Raw genomic sequence first — 14,608 nt, forward strand, 5'->3', positions numbered from 1 at the left:
GGCCTCCATCAGTAGGCTAAGTATCAGGCTGCGGTGAGCTGTGGGGCAGGTCACAGATGCAGCTGAGATCCTGCGTTGCTGTGACTGTGGTTGCAAGCCCACAGCTGTAGCTCTGATTCAACCCCTAGCCTGGGAACCTCCATATGCCATGGGTGTGGCCCTAAAAAACAAATTAATTAATTAATTAAAAAAAGCCAGAGACTGAGTACAATCCCAAGGGTCAGGACCATAGATAGGAGAAGGGAGTCAGGAAGTGGCAGTCAAGGAGATAAAGAGGAACTCATCAAGGAGATTAAGAAGGAGAAACCAAATCAGGACAGTGTAGCATCGGGAAAGTCAGGTAAGAAAGTGCTCCTAGGAGTTCCCGTTGTAGCAAAGTGGTTAGAGAATCCGACTAGGAACCATGAAGTTGTGGGTTCAATCCCTGGTCTTGCTCAGTGGGTTAATGATCCCGCATCACCGTGAGTTGTGATGTATGTAGGTCGCAGACGCGGCTCAGTTCCCCCGTTGCTTTAGCTCTGTCGTAGGCGGGGGCTAGAGCTCCAATTTGACCCTTAGCCTGGGAACCTCCATATGCCATGGGAGCGGCCTTAGAAAAGGCAAAAAGACAAAAAAAAAAAAAAAGAAAAGAAAAGAAAGTGCTTCTAGAACAGGACACAATCACCTGTATCAAAGACTGCTGATAACCAAGTAAAAAGACACAGGCAATTGACCTCTGCATTTGGAAACATGGAGGTCACAGGTGGCCTTGACAAGAGGCATTTCAGCAGAGGGGTTTGGACAGAAGCCTGACAAGAGTCCATGAACAGGTCAGAATACCATGAAGCTGTGTAAAAGGATGACAAGGCTCCCTCTTCATTGACATGGCAAGACAGCAAAGGCAAGACAGCAAAGACACGACAGATCAAAAAGGAAAGATGGAGAACAGAGCAGTGGACGGGGTATGCTAACTTTATGTCAAATGCATGGGTGAATGAGAACTTGTATTACCATCTGCGTAAAGAACCTCTGGAGGGGAATACACCAAAGTTAATCTCATTGAGGGCAGGGGTGGGAGCTGGAAAGAGGGTGGATGCGGTGAGAATGAGAATTTTCATGACATACCTTTTTGTATATTGGAAACTTCTTTTACACATGTTAAGTATTACCGATTCAAAATAATAAATTACAAAAATTAAAATTTAAGTTAATAAAAGAGAAGGAATGGGAGGGGAAGTGGACAAGATGGTGAACAGAGATCATCTTCTGAGATACCTGCTGTCACAGGAAGCAGAGAAGAGCAAATACTGGAGGGGAATGTGCAAGTTCCTGGGCCAGGGATCGAACCCTCAACGCAGCAGTGACAACACTGGATCCTTAATCCCTAGGCCACCAGGGAACACCAAGGAGGGTTTGTTTTCACCTTCAGCCACAGGACATTACAGCATATTTACTTGGTGTTGGGCCCCATGATGCTGAGAGAAGGAGGTGGCACGGCGGGAGAGGGAGGGACAGTGCCTGGAGTGATGGCTTTGGGTGGTTGAAGAGCCTCTGGGATCCCCCACAGAAGGAGAGATGGGGCTGGGATGTGGTAATGGGAGTGGGGAAGTTCCCTTATGCCTCCCTCTACGTTCTCAGAGAAACAGCAGGCGAGATCATCAGCTGAGAGTGAGAGTGTTCAGAAGCACAGACCTGTGAGGGCAGGAAACAGACAGAAATTCACCCTGACAAATACTAGGAAGCCCCAGTGAGCCCAGAGCTAATGATAAAGATGCCAGCAGAGCTAGACACAAGGGGAGAATTTATAGACTGTGGAGTGTGGGAAGGTCCTCAGATTCATCTGAAGATACATGTATCACTGTGTTCCACCGTCTCCCTCCATGAAGACAGTGATGACTTTGTTCTTGTTCTCGCTACCGCGCCCCAGGCTGTAAGGCCATACCCAGCATGGAGTAGGTGTTCAAAAAATAGTCATTGAAAGAATGAATCAATCAAGAATGCTAGAAATAATTCATAATGACCCAAAGTCCTCAGGGTAAAAGGCACTTACACCGGTAGTGAATATCCACTTGATAAATTTGACCCACACATAATGAATCCCCTTTAACAACGTGTTTTTATTTATTTATTTATTTATTTTGTCTTTTTGTGTTTTCTAGGGCCGCTTCCCGCGGCATATGGAGGTTCCCAGGCAAAGGGTCTAATCGGAGCTGTAGCTGCCGGCTGACACCAGAGCCACAGCAACGCAGGATCCAAGCCATGTCTGCAATCTATACCACAGCTCATGGCAACGCCGGATCCTTAACCCACTGAGCAAGGCCAGGGATCGAACCCACAACCTCGTGGTTCCTAGTTGGATTTGTTAACCACTGCGCCATGATGGGAACTCCAACAACGTGTTTTTAGGATACAGCTGGGGCTCACCGGAGCCCAGGACACTGTGTAGTTGCACGCCCTGACTCCCATGGCCAGGTTTGCACCCAATGTGCACTGTTTTTCCAGCCACCAGGAGACACTAGGAGGACAGCTCAGTCACTGCTGTTCTGGCCTCAGAATGAAGGTCTGTCAGGGACTGACAAGCGAGAGGACAGCCACTGCAGATGCTGGTCAGAACAGCAGGTTTCCTTCCGGGAGGCGAGTGTGTCAGGCTAATGATAGTAATACTGCAAGGGATGAGGGGTGAGAGTCTGGAAGGGCGGGGGTGTGAGCAGAGACTTGGCCCAAAGCATTCGGCTCAGGGCAGAGATCAGGGAAGGCAGGCAGATGGACAAGAAAGGCAGGTGGAGAGCAGAGGGCAGAACGAAGGGTTCAGAGTGGGCTCAAGTCCCAGGTGAGGTTCCCTAAGTAATAAATATTGAGCATCTCCTATGTGCCAGGCACCAAGGAAGGATACAGGGTGAAAACCTCAAACAAGGTCTTTGTTCTCTAGTATATGGGGGGTGGGGTGGAGGCAGACAATAAACAAATATAAGATCATTTCAGGAGTTCCCATCGTGGCGCAGTGGTTAACGAATCCGACTAGGAACCATGAGGTTGCGGGTTCGGTCCCTGCCCTTGCTCAGTGGGTTAACGATCTGGCGTTGCCGTGAGCTGTGGTGTAGGTTGCAGACGCGGCTCGGATCCCGCGTTGCTGTGGCTCTGGCGTAGGCCAGTGGCTACAGCTCCGATTCAACCCCTAGCCTGGGAACCTCCATATGCCGTGGGAGCGGCCCAAGAAATAGCAACAATAACAACAAAAGAGACAAAAAACAAAAAAAAAAACAAAAAAAAAAAATCATTTCAGAGAGTGATGAGTTGGAAAGACAGTGAAACATACTGATGAGATAGAGTGGGTGGCTGAATGAGAAGAGGCAGCCAACCAGGCAAAGATGAGTAGGGGGCAAAGGATTCAAGGATGAGCAAATGAAAAGCACCGGCTGGGGGCAGGGGAGTTCCCATTGTGGCTTATTGGGTTAGGAACCCAGCTAGTATCCATGAGGATGTGGGTTCAATCCCTGGCCTCTCTCAGGACTTGGCATTGCCGAGAGATACGGGTTGCAGATGTGGCTTGGATCTGGATCTGGCGTTGCTGTGGTTGTGGTGTAGGCCCGCAGCTTCAGCTCCGATTCAACCCCTAGCCTGGGAACTTCCATAAGCCACAAGTGCGGCCCTTAAAAGAAAGAAAGAAACGTGCAGGGGGGCCAAGAGGATGATTTCAGGTATTTAGAACATCAGGAAGTCCTATCGAGCACATTGCTTGAACAGTGAGGAGGAGTACTAGTCAGAGGGCCTCTCCCAACAGGGAGTTCAGATGTATTCTAAGTACAATGAAAAGCCACTCAAATATTGTAGGCAGGCAAGAGCGTGATATAATTTTGATTTTCAAAGCATTGCCAGATATTGTGAAGACTATTTTGTAGGGGGCAAGGGTGGAAACAAGGAACCAGCTAGGAAGCCACTGCATTATTCCAGAGAGAGATGATGGCTTGGACCAGGATGCTAAGAACAAAGATGGAGAGAAGTAAATGGATCCAGAATATATTTTGGATGCAGTGCTCACAGGATGTGTTGGTGAATTAGCTATAGGGTGGGAATCAGTGAGAAAAGGGAAAAAGGAGGAAGGATGTTTCCTAGATTTTTATCCTGACAAATGGAAGCCGTCATATCCCAGGATGGGGAACACTGGGAGAGAAATGGATTGATGGAGGTGGCGGGGGGGGGGGGGCTGTAATTCAATACATCTATTTTAGCCACATTAGCTTCACATGGCCATTAGACATCCAAGTGCAGATGTCAAGTAGGCTGTCGGATAAATGAGACTGGAGCTCTGGATATAAATTTAGGACTCGCTGACATTTACATAGTATTTAAGCCCTGGGACTGGATGACATCACTGGACAGAGAATGTGGAAGGAGAGGAGGGCCAAGGACTAAGCCCTAGGAAGCTCTAACTTTTATTAGAGGTTTGAGACAGAGAAGGAAAAGCCATTGAGAATGAAGGGAAACTAGAAGAGTGTGGTGTCCTACAAGTGCAACTCTAAGAAAACAGGGTGACCTGAAAGAGAGGGCTGGGGTAGGATAGGGTGAGAGTGGGGGCAGGGGAAGCCACTTTTGATAGAAAGGTTAGGGAAGGCCTCCCAAAGGAGGTGACATTGGATCTAAGGGAAATTTTAATAAAAGCAGTGAATCATGGTGAAAATCCAAGGGAAAACATTCCCAGGAGTGGGACCAGCAAGTGCAAATACCCTGTGGCAGGTTAAGCTACTCTAATTCTAGGAACATAGATCGGGTCCTGTGAGGCTGGGGCTTAAAGAGTGTTAGGAGGGGAAACCAGGGAACTACCTGGGGGCCAGGTTATATACATGCAAGGCCTTGTAAGTCACAGTAAGGAGCTTGGATATTCTGAGTGCTAGAAAAGCTGAGTAATGCAACTCGGTCTTGCAAATGATACTTTCAAGATCATTTGGTTTGCTTCGGGGAAAAGTCATTGTAGCAGAACCAGAGTGGAATCATGGGACCAAGCCATTGGGATAAACCGAGATGGTGCGAGGTCTTCACCACCCGCCTCGGCATTCTGCACTCTCCAGCGGGGGGCGAAACCAGGGTTGGGGATACAGAGCTTTGAGTGCTCAGAATCTCAGAAACTGACTGGGGTGACCGGGGGTGTCCATGTAGTCGGGGTATAGGGTGAAGAAGCCCGCCACCGGAACCCGGAGTATCGGACGGTCGCTCGCCCTGCGCTGCCCTCTCCCACGCTCCACCTGGGAAGCAGCTGGGCGCGACCAAAGCAGCATCGGGAGGGTTAAACCGAGAACCGAGCGGGAGGGGGAGAGGCGGAGACCGAGCGCTTGGAGCTGCCGCGCCGAGCCCAGCCGAGCCGAGCGCAGCCCGAGCCGAGCCGAGCCGAGCCGAGCATCTCCCGCCGCCGCCGCCCCGCGCCCCGGGCGCCCGCCCCCCACCCTCTCCAGCACCCCGCTGCTGGCCGAACCCCACGACCATGCCCCGTGCCCCGCCCGCTCCCGAGACCCCCCAGGCCCGCGCAGTCCCGAGCGCCCGCAGCCGTCGCGCCGCCGCGCCAGGCATGCAGGTGAGCGAGAGGGACCCCCCCACGCCCCCGCCCGAGGGAGCCCGGCCCTGCCCTCTCCGACTCCGGGGCGCTTTTCGCCCCCTGCCCCTCCCGCGAGGTTCCTCGCCCGGCTCAAGTCTCCAGCGCCTAAGCGCGCCTTGCACGCCGCGCTCTCCATCCCTCCGCGGGTCCCGACTCCATCCTGCCCTCCTGGCGCAGCGGTCACCGTCCCCGCGGCTGCCTCCATCCCGCCTTTGGCTTAGTCCCCTGCTCCTGCATCCTCCTGCCTCGGGTTCCCTTTCTGCTCTCCGCGCTCCCTCCCGCAGAGTCTCTTCGCCGACCCGCCTGGTCCTCGATTTCCCACGACTCTCATCGCTTGCCAGCCCGGTCCGGCGAGCGTGGGCCTGTGGGAGGGGTGGGTTCGCGGCAACGCTGGGGATGGGGCCGGGTTCCCCCAGCCAGATGCTCCCGCCCCACCCCCAGCTCGTCTCCTGCGCACAACAGGTCGGTGGGGAGCGAGGCAAGGGTGGGGGTGGCGCGTCCGCCGGGGACTGCGGGCTTCCTGGAGGGGGTGGCTAAGGGGGTGCAGGGTCCGGGGACTAGAGTTGACGCTGGTTGTGGGAGATGCACAGGGGGAGAGGCGACTGGGTCCTGGAGTCAGTTGGTCCCTGGGAGCCCTTCTCTGATCCACTGGCTCACACGCCTTCCTCCGTCCCTGCAGCTTCGCTCTCTTCCCAGCCCCCTCTGCCTTCTTCCCACCAGGCCCCCATCCCTGCCTCTCTCCGTAGTTCCGTGTGCCTTTACGTTTGAAGAAACAATTTCCAACTCCTCCATCTTTGCTGTTCCCGTTTTTTCGATCCTCCATCCCTTCCTCCTCTCATTTTGTCCTCAGTACCTTGTTCTCTCCTTTCCCACTTCCTTCCTCCCCTTCCCTGTCTCCTCCACCCCTCTTCTCCCTCCCTCTTTCATCATCTCCACTTCCCACCCTGCTTGGACCTTTCCTCCCTCCTCCTCCTGCCCTTGTCCCTTCTTTCCTGGCTCCTGTGACCCCTTCACCCTCTGTTTCCCTCCGACCTTTACTCTCTTCCTGTCTGTCCGTCGGCATCCTCCAGCTGCTGATTTTTTGTGCATCCCCCAATCCATCCTTTTGGGACTGATCCCCCACCCACCCACTCCCTCTTCACCTTTCTCCTTTCTCAAGCCTCCCCAGCCTTCTGTCTCTCTCAGCCCATCATCCTTTCGAGTCTCTCCTCACCGCTCACTTCCCTGTTCCCTTCCCCCCAGACTCTCCCATCTTATTCCGCTGTTATTCTCTGAGAGTGCTTCATGTTCAGATTTAGACCCAGAATCCAGAGGAAACTGAATGTCGTACCCTCATTCACCGGGGAGCCTGCCCTCCCCCTGGATCCACCGCCTTCAGCTCTGAGAAGGTGTCCTCCCCTTTCAAAACCATCCATCCCCTTTCTCCCAGGACTCTCTGCCCAGGAGAGCTGCATTTGAGGGGGTGGCCTCTTCCCAACTCCACCTCCCTTCAGAGGGCTCCTGTGCATTTGGATGATTAACCACTGAGAAAACATTATATCCTGTAGTTTTTCCCCCACCCACTTCTCTCTTTCTCTGTCTCTTTCATTCCTTCCCTCCATCTCCTCTTGCCCCACGCCTGAAAATGCAGGTTCCTGGGGCCAGCCTCATAAGAGCAATGCTTCTGACTCCAAGCCGGGTGGGTAGGTCCTCTACAGACACACACATTCACACACTCACTCAGATTGACTTCCTCTTCCCTCCCCCCCTCAGACTCCCTCCCTCTCAGTAGGTGCTCAAGGAATCACAAGGTTCTTGGCTCTAAATTAAGATCCAAGAAAAGCTTGTGGGCAGAGGAAATGAGAAGGCAGGAAGCCAGAGAAGTGAGAGTAGACCCTGGGTTAAGGAGGTAACAGGGACCTGGGAAGTTGTAGATGGGGGGCTAGGGGCTGGACAGGGGACCAGTCTGGGAGTTTTTCCCCTGAGAGGATGCTATGCAGCCGTGAGTCCTGGGGGGCAGCCGCAGAGCTGGCAGCCACAGCTTGGAGGGGAGACAGGGGTAAAATGGTGGATGAATGAGCTGGAGAGGTACTCGGGGCCCAGTTGGGATGTGATGACTGACTCCCTCTCTCTCCCAGTAAAGGCTGAAAACCCGGGTCACCTCTGAGGAAGATCTCGGACATGGAGTCCAGGATGTGGTAAGTTTGGCACAGCAGTGGGAGCTTGGAGGCCATTTTCCCTGGGGTCTTGGCCTTCCTCCTCCTAGGCCCACCCAGGGCCTTCCATCCTGCGGGCTAGATCCTAGGAAGGTGGGAAATGAGGCCAGTCTTGCCGAGACCCACCTGCCTTTTGCACAGAGACTTGGAGGGAGGCACCCGTCCTCTCTGTCCTCTCCGCATGGAAGCCCCGGATGGGCCTGGTCTCACCCGCCCTCTCTCCCTCCCTGCAGGCCTGCACTGCTGCTGTCCCATCTCCTCCCTCTCTGGCCACTGCTGTTGCTGCCCCTCCCACCGCCTGCTCAAGGTTCCTCCTTCTCCCCTCAAACCCCACCAGCCCCTGCCCGGCCCCCCTGTGCCCGGGGAGGCCCCTCGGCCCCACGCCACGTGTGCGTGTGGGAGCGGGCACCCCCACCAAGCCGATCCCCTCGGGTCCCAAGATCACGTCGGCAAGTCCTGCCAGGCACAGCGCCCCCAGCCACCCCATCAGGCTTTGAGGAGGGGCCACCCTCATCCCAGTACCCCTGGGCTATTGTGTGGGGCCCAACAGTGTCTCGAGAGGATGGGGGGGACCCCAACTCTGCCAATCCTGGATTTCTGCCCCTGGACTATGGTTTTGCAGCCCCCCATGGGCTGGCTACCCCACACCCCAACTCAGACTCCATGCGGGGTGATGGAGACGGGCTCATCCTTGGAGAAGCACCTGCCACCCTGCGGCCGTTCCTGTTCGGGGGCCGTGGGGAAGGTGAGTGGGAGTGGGAGATGCTGGTAGGGATATAGGGGGGTTGGGGGCTGGTGGAAGGCTTGAAGGGCAGCAACAGAGGTCTTGTCTGTTGGTTCCTTCAACAAACGTGCTGGGCACTACTCTGGCACAGGAGGCCCATAGGAAGATGCGTCTGAGCCTCAGAGAAGCTCAGGTCCACTGGAAAAGACAGATGTGTAAACACTTGGGGAGGAGTCAACACAATAAATGCTCTAATAGAGGCATGCACAGCATGCTTTTAGGAAAAGAGACTACTTCAGCCTGGGAATCGGGACACCTTCCAAGAACTGACCTTTGAGCTGGCCTTGGAAACAGTCGGAGTATCCCAGGCAGAGGAACTGAACCTGAACGAGACCTTCAGGGTGACACCTCTGCTCAGGGAGTGTGGAGACTGAGCCAGTGGCTTGGGGGTGGGACCAGGGCAGAGATGGACATTTCCACTCACTAGATGTCTGTGCAGTGAGAGAGAGGTTCTCTCTGCCCTTGGAGCCTCCTCCTCATCACATATATACAGAAGATTTGGGAAAGTGGAGAAAAAGTGGATCTGGGAGGAAAAGAGCTGAAAACTCTGGGGAAGGCTACTGCTAAGAATAAAGAATACAGTGGAGTTCCTGTCGTGGCTCAGTGGTTAAGGAATCCGACTAGGAACCATGAGGTTGTGGGTTTGATCCCTGCCCTTGCTCAGTGGGTTAAGGATCTGGCGTTGCTGTGAGCTGTGGTGTAGGTCGAAGACATGGCTTGGATCCTCAATTGCTGTGTCTCTGGTGTAGGCTGGCTGTTACAGCTCCAATTAGACCCCTAGCCTGGGAACCTCCATATACTGCGGGAGCTGCCCCAGAAAAGGCAAAAAGACCAAAAAAAGAAAGAAAGAAAAAAAAAGAGAGAGAGAGAATAAAGTGAGGAGGCTCCATTGAAGCAGAAAGAGAGTTGGGGCGATGTGGCTTCAAGCAGCAACACCACTTAGGCTTGCTGAACCTGCAGCGGAGCCCCACCCCAACCCCCCTTGGCTCCCATCCCCTCCCTAAAAATCTCTCCCTACCCCAATCAGGTGTGGACCCTCAGCTCTATGTCACAATTACCATCTCCATCATCATTGTCCTGGTAGCCACCGGCATCATCTTCAAGTTCTGGTAAGCCGGGGGGGAGGGATGCTGGGAGATGGAGACTGATGCTTTGACTGGAAGGAGGGAAGGACACCGGGCGGCAGTTTTGCTGGGGGTGGGATGGGAAGTAGTGGGTGAAGGTGAGACCTTGGGAAAAGGTAGGGAGGATTTGAGTGGGGGTAGATGTGAGAACTGAGCACAGCTTCCTTCTCCCTGGCGAGTACAAGGATAACGGGAGAGGTAGGGTGGGTGTCTGTGTGCATGTGGGGCTTTGGTGGACATCCCGTGTGCCCATTTCCTCCAAGACCCATCCTGCAGAGCCCCTCCTTAAGGCTGCCTGGGGGGGAGGGAGAAAATCTGGAGCTTTCTTGCGGGCACTTAGTAATGGGTCACTCGGTCCTTCACCCTCTGCTGTGAGCATCATTAGACTCAGGTGTCCAGCTCATTAGCAGACTTTGAACTAAACCTGCTCTGCTAAGGAGCGAAACGGCTCTTCTGGGCATGCGTGGGGGAGGGACGGTTCTGGGGGCCTCTGTGTCTCTTTTTGGGGGGAGGTGTTCATTCTGTGGATCCGGACCAGGTGGGTGGGTGGTTTAGGTCCCCGAGCCCCTGGGTGGGGATGGGGGGGGAGTAGTTTTGTGGATGGAGTCTCAGGACACGTGGTGTAGAGTTTCTTTGCTGTGGGATGTCTGGTGTGCCTGAGGGAGGATAGGGGTGACCAGCGCTGGAGGCCCAGGCCGGTGGGCTTCATAAGTATGTGAGAACCTCTTTCCTTCCCGTGCGCCAGCTGGGACCGCAGCCAGAAGCGGCGCAGGCCCTCTGGGCAGCAAGGTGCCCTGAGGCAGGAGGAGAGCCAGCAGCCGTTGACAGACCTGTCCCCAGCTGGGGTCACTGTGCTGGGGGCTTTCGGGGACTCGCCCACCCCCACCCCTGACCATGAGGAGCCCCGAGGGGGACCCCGGCCCGGGATGCCCCAGCCCAAGGGGGCTCCAGCCTTCCAGTTGAACCGGTGAGGGCAGGGCAAAGGGGGGGAGGGGCAGCAACTCAGAGCTGTGTTGGGGTGCTCCCTCCCAGGGGGGTGGAGAGGAGGCAGACCTGGCCCTCCCCAGGAGTCTGAACCCCTCCTCTCTAGGGGGACCCTTCCGTCTCCCACTCTCTGTGGATCTATGTCCTGTTCTCATGCTGCCATTGAACGCCAACTCTGTCCTCTCAACCTTGATTCCTTTTTTGTTTTCTCATGCTGCCCTCTGGATTCTGCCCTGCCCCTTGGTTCCTGACTGTGCCCTTTCCCTTTTCCTCTCAGGATTCCCCTGGTGAATCTGTGATGCCCCCCAATGTTGGGGAGCCGCCAAGCAGGAGGCCAAGGGGCTGGCATAGCCCCCATCCCGCTGAGGGTGGGGCAGCTGTGGGCGCGGGGGCTCCTGCCCTGAACCGCACTTCGGAATGCTCCCTGGCCTACAGGCGAGCCCACCTGTCACCCTCCTTTAGGTGGGGGCCTCACATATCTGTGGCTTCTGGTCCCCCCCTCCTCACCCTTGCACACTCACATGAAAGCCTTGTACACTCACCTCTCTCCTCACAGGCCCTTGCACACACTCACGCTCTTGTACAGCCAGTCTCCCTGTCCATACCTCTCCCCTCTGAGGACCTTCCCTTTTGTTTCACAGTTTTCACTTTCTCTTCTCCCACATCCCGGCACTCAGCCCATCACTCAGTGGCCAGCGGGTGACTCCCGTGACCTCTCATGTGCATTTCCTGGCCCCGTGTTGTGATGTTGTGTGTTGTGCCCACACTCTGCCTCGTGAACACCCACTGACCCAGTTTCTGTAGCCCCTGCATGCTGCCCTGAGGTGGGTGGGAGGCGAGCTGGGGGCTCCCCAGGCCCCCCCTCTGTCCCGGTCCCATCCCGGTCCACATCATGGGTTTCGCTGTCTCCCCCATCCTGCTCTGAGGGCACACGCATTACCCTGCAGGCTCCCCCATGGGAATGGGAGCAGTGAGGCCCCCAACTCCTCCCCCTCCCCACTGCTAAATTATGTTGTCTGGGAGATGGCTTTTGGGGAGTCACTTGCTGCACCACATGAGAAAGGGGCTCCCGTTTGCCCTCCCCTGGCTCCTTAGTCCCTGTCTTGTCTGTCTTGGCTATCCGTGTATGTCACTCTGGAATTCAGAGCAACCCTCGCCCCAGTCCTCCACTTCCCAGCCTCCCTGAGGGCCTCCCTAACTCCACCTAGGCTGCCAGGGGACTGGAGCCAGCTGGTTCAAGGCCATCGGGAGCTCTGCCTCCCAATTTCCCCCTCTCTGCCCCCCTCCCTCCCTGGTTCCTCTGCTCTCCCTCCTCTCACCCCCACCCCTGAGGTCTGTCCCGACTTCTCACAGCTTTCCCACCTTCCTTCTTGCCTCTCTTACCTGGCTCCTATGCTGTGATATATATTTTTGTATTATCTCTTTCTTCTTGTGGTGATAATCTTGAATTCTTGTGGGATGTAAGTTTCAAAAAAAATTTTCAAATAAAGCCTTTGCAAGATACCCGAGTGCCCTGGTTCTGCCTTATAAGCCCTGCAGAGTGGAGCGGAGGAGGGGTGATAGGCAGCCAAGAGAGAGGCCAGAAGGATGGGAGGGGAACCTGAGGTGACCTGGCCTGCTGGCCTGGAGCTGGGATTCGGGGGCTTTGACTCGGGTTGGACCAGAAGGAAGAGACACTGAAGAGAGCAGTCCTGACAAGGAGCAGCTGGAGCAAGAAACTGGACGAGTGGCTTGTTACTTGCTCAGAGAAGGTCAAGAGAGATTACGAGAAACAAGACAGAAGAAAAGGGAAACTTCTTCAGCACAGGCAGTGGTGCAAGAAAGAAAAGGAAGAGGAGAGCGCTGATAAGACGTGGAGGGTGAAGGGCAAAGTAAGAAGAAAAAATGGAGCGATGGGAAGGAGGTGAGAGGGAGCCGGGGGAAAGAGGCTGCCCTGCTTGCTTTATTTTCAGCCTTGCTCCCTAACCTGCCTCCACCCACAGCTGCCCCCCAGAAGCCCTGTGGTTAATTCTCATTAGCTTTCCCTGCCCTGCCCTCTCTCTAAGAGAGAGGCACTGCCGGGGCTTGGGGGTGGAATGGAGGGGTGTGTTTGGAAGAAGGAACACAGGATGCCCAGCTGGGATCAGTAACCTCTGAGCCCCCAGTTCTAGGTTTGGCTCTTATAAAAGGGCCCTACAAAAGCCCACACATCAGCATCTCAGCTGTTGCTAGGTTCTGTTACCATGGTAACTACCCAGGTCCCATTTCGCTCCCCATCCCGATCTGTGCCCCACTCGCTCCCTAGAAACTGGGGAGCTCGAGAGGCGGGGAGACTGCTACGTGCAAGAGGGCAGTCCGGGCTGCCCCGGCCTGTACTGGCTTCCGTGTGTTTATTTTGCAGCTAGAATCAGGAATGTCTGTGTGTCGGTAGGTGTGTGGTTTAGGGCTTGGGGAGCTTTACTGTGCACTTAAGGGAAGTATGGCTGAGTCCACACAGCTCACAGTGGTGAGTGGGGAGGAGGGAGTGTATTTCTCAGGACCAGAACAGTTAGTGGATCTGGGCGTCAGACTCTCTAAGAAGAAAGAAGCAGAGCCGGGCCAAGGAGTGATGAACCGGCTAAAAGCAGAGGTGCGAGGTAAACAAGCTGCTGAGATGGGCTGAGTCAGTAGGGCCTGAAGACACCCCAGTTCGCAGCTGGTGGGAGAGGGCACAGGGAGAGGTGCTGATGGGATGGGTTGGGGACAGTGAGGGAGGGACCCCAGGAGGATGAAGAGGTCGGGGGAGGAAGCCTCATTAACCTTCCCCTCCTTTCCCATGGCAATCTGGTCCTTGTCAGGTGGGGGCTGGGAGAAAAGAGAAGGCACAGAAGGGGAACAGCCGAAGTGCCTGGACTGCACAGGGCTCCGTCACCTTCTCTTCAGAGGGACAGTGTGACCCCAGGCTCATCCATATGCAAAAGGCACACATGAAGATCCCTAATGAAGAGGGAATTAATTATCACCTGATTAGACTGCTGTTTCTCTAAATTTAAATAAATTAAAATACACCGGCAAGACACTGGAAATCCTCACCTGTTCCTTCTCCCTAAATGCCCTCCTTTCCCCATGGAAAGTCAGAAGACAGTGAAAGACAGAGGAGAAAGGAGAAGTCCTATTCTTCTAAGTTGTCCTAAAGGAAAGCTCCCAAACGAAATCCACTGTCAGGCTAACTAGGAAGCGCTCCGGCTCTGAGGAAGGGATCCTAACTCTATCCATTGTAGAGTTGAAAGTGAAGCTGTGCCCCCCCACCCCTCCCCCGCCCCGGAGATCCTCAGAAGGCTGCAAGCGGTAGAAGAGAGTCACTGCTGAGTCACAGACCAATAACACAAACGATGGCCAGTCTGCCCCTTTGGTTCTTGGAGGCCACCCATCACAGGCACTACCTGGACTGGCACCTCTCCTCACTATGCTTTCTTTGCCTCCCGAGAGCTGTGCATCAAATGACCAAGCCAGGCTTCTCTTAAGCATTTTTCTGGAATGCTTACCATTATGTCTCAGACCAAAGCAGGGAATGGGGAAGCCCCCAGGAGGAGGGCTCTCCCAGGCAGAGCTCTGGGTGTGGAAGTGATTCAAGATGGAAACAGTGTGCCAGCTGGAAAACCCCAGGCTAAAATTAACAGCCCTCCTCCCCCTCCCCCCCACATCTATCTCTCTAAAGCTAAGCACTTAAAACTTATTTCTCATAGTTAAGGGTAGAAGCAGGGGTGACAGCTGGAAACACTGAGGCTGGAAGGGGTGTGTGTGCGCCAGCTATTGTAAATAGGAAAAGAATAGGAAGAGAACCAGGACTTAGAGTGATTACTGCCATTTTGCTCCTACTTTTCTATAGCAGCTCCCAAAGTCAAGATTTCTCACATGGCTGATCGCTAACCCATTCAGCACCTGGGTCTTGTCACACCTGTGCCCTTCAGACCTTTATCCTGCCACTTGTGGCTAC

At 54.7% G+C, this 14,608-nt stretch overlaps 1 protein-coding gene across 5 annotated transcripts; it reads left to right on the forward strand.

Annotated features, from left to right (window-relative positions):
- Positions 1–5,372: 5,372 nt before the first annotated feature.
- On the forward strand, positions 5,373–12,156 carry PIANP (PILR alpha associated neural protein). 5 transcript variants are annotated; one of them, XM_013987517.3, is made up of 6 exons: positions 5,373–7,454; positions 7,684–7,743; positions 7,995–8,506; positions 9,573–9,654; positions 10,415–10,636; positions 10,931–12,156. In XM_013987517.3, the coding sequence occupies exons 2-6, from the start codon at positions 7,727–7,729 to the stop codon at positions 10,950–10,952; spliced, it is 855 nt and encodes a 284-aa protein (XP_013842971.1). In that variant the 5' UTR covers positions 5,373–7,454; positions 7,684–7,726; the 3' UTR covers positions 10,953–12,156. The 5 variants fall into 5 exon arrangements, with proteins under 5 accessions (XP_013842971.1, XP_005652669.1, XP_013842959.1 ...); XM_005652612.4 differs by having other exon boundaries at positions 5,373–6,028; XM_013987505.3 differs by having other exon boundaries at positions 5,373–5,545.
- The last annotated feature ends 2,452 nt before the right edge of the window (positions 12,157–14,608 follow it).

Source organism: Sus scrofa, chromosome 5 (genome assembly GCF_054392235.1).
Source record: "Sus scrofa isolate SSC_HxYL_T2T_F1_AM1 chromosome 5, Sscrofa_HxYL_maternal_Yorkshire_Landrace_v2.0, whole genome shotgun sequence".
NCBI lineage: Eukaryota > Metazoa > Chordata > Mammalia > Artiodactyla > Suidae > Sus > Sus scrofa.

Coding starts and splice junctions, on each gene's coding strand:
- PIANP (XM_013987517.3), top strand. Junction 9,655..10,414: donor GGCATCATCTTCAAGTTCTG/GTAAGCCGGGGG, acceptor CCCGTGCGCCAG/CTGGGACCGCAGCCAGAAGC. Junction 10,637..10,930: donor CCAGCCTTCCAGTTGAACCG/GTGAGGGCAGGG, acceptor TTTTCCTCTCAG/GATTCCCCTGGTGAATCTGT.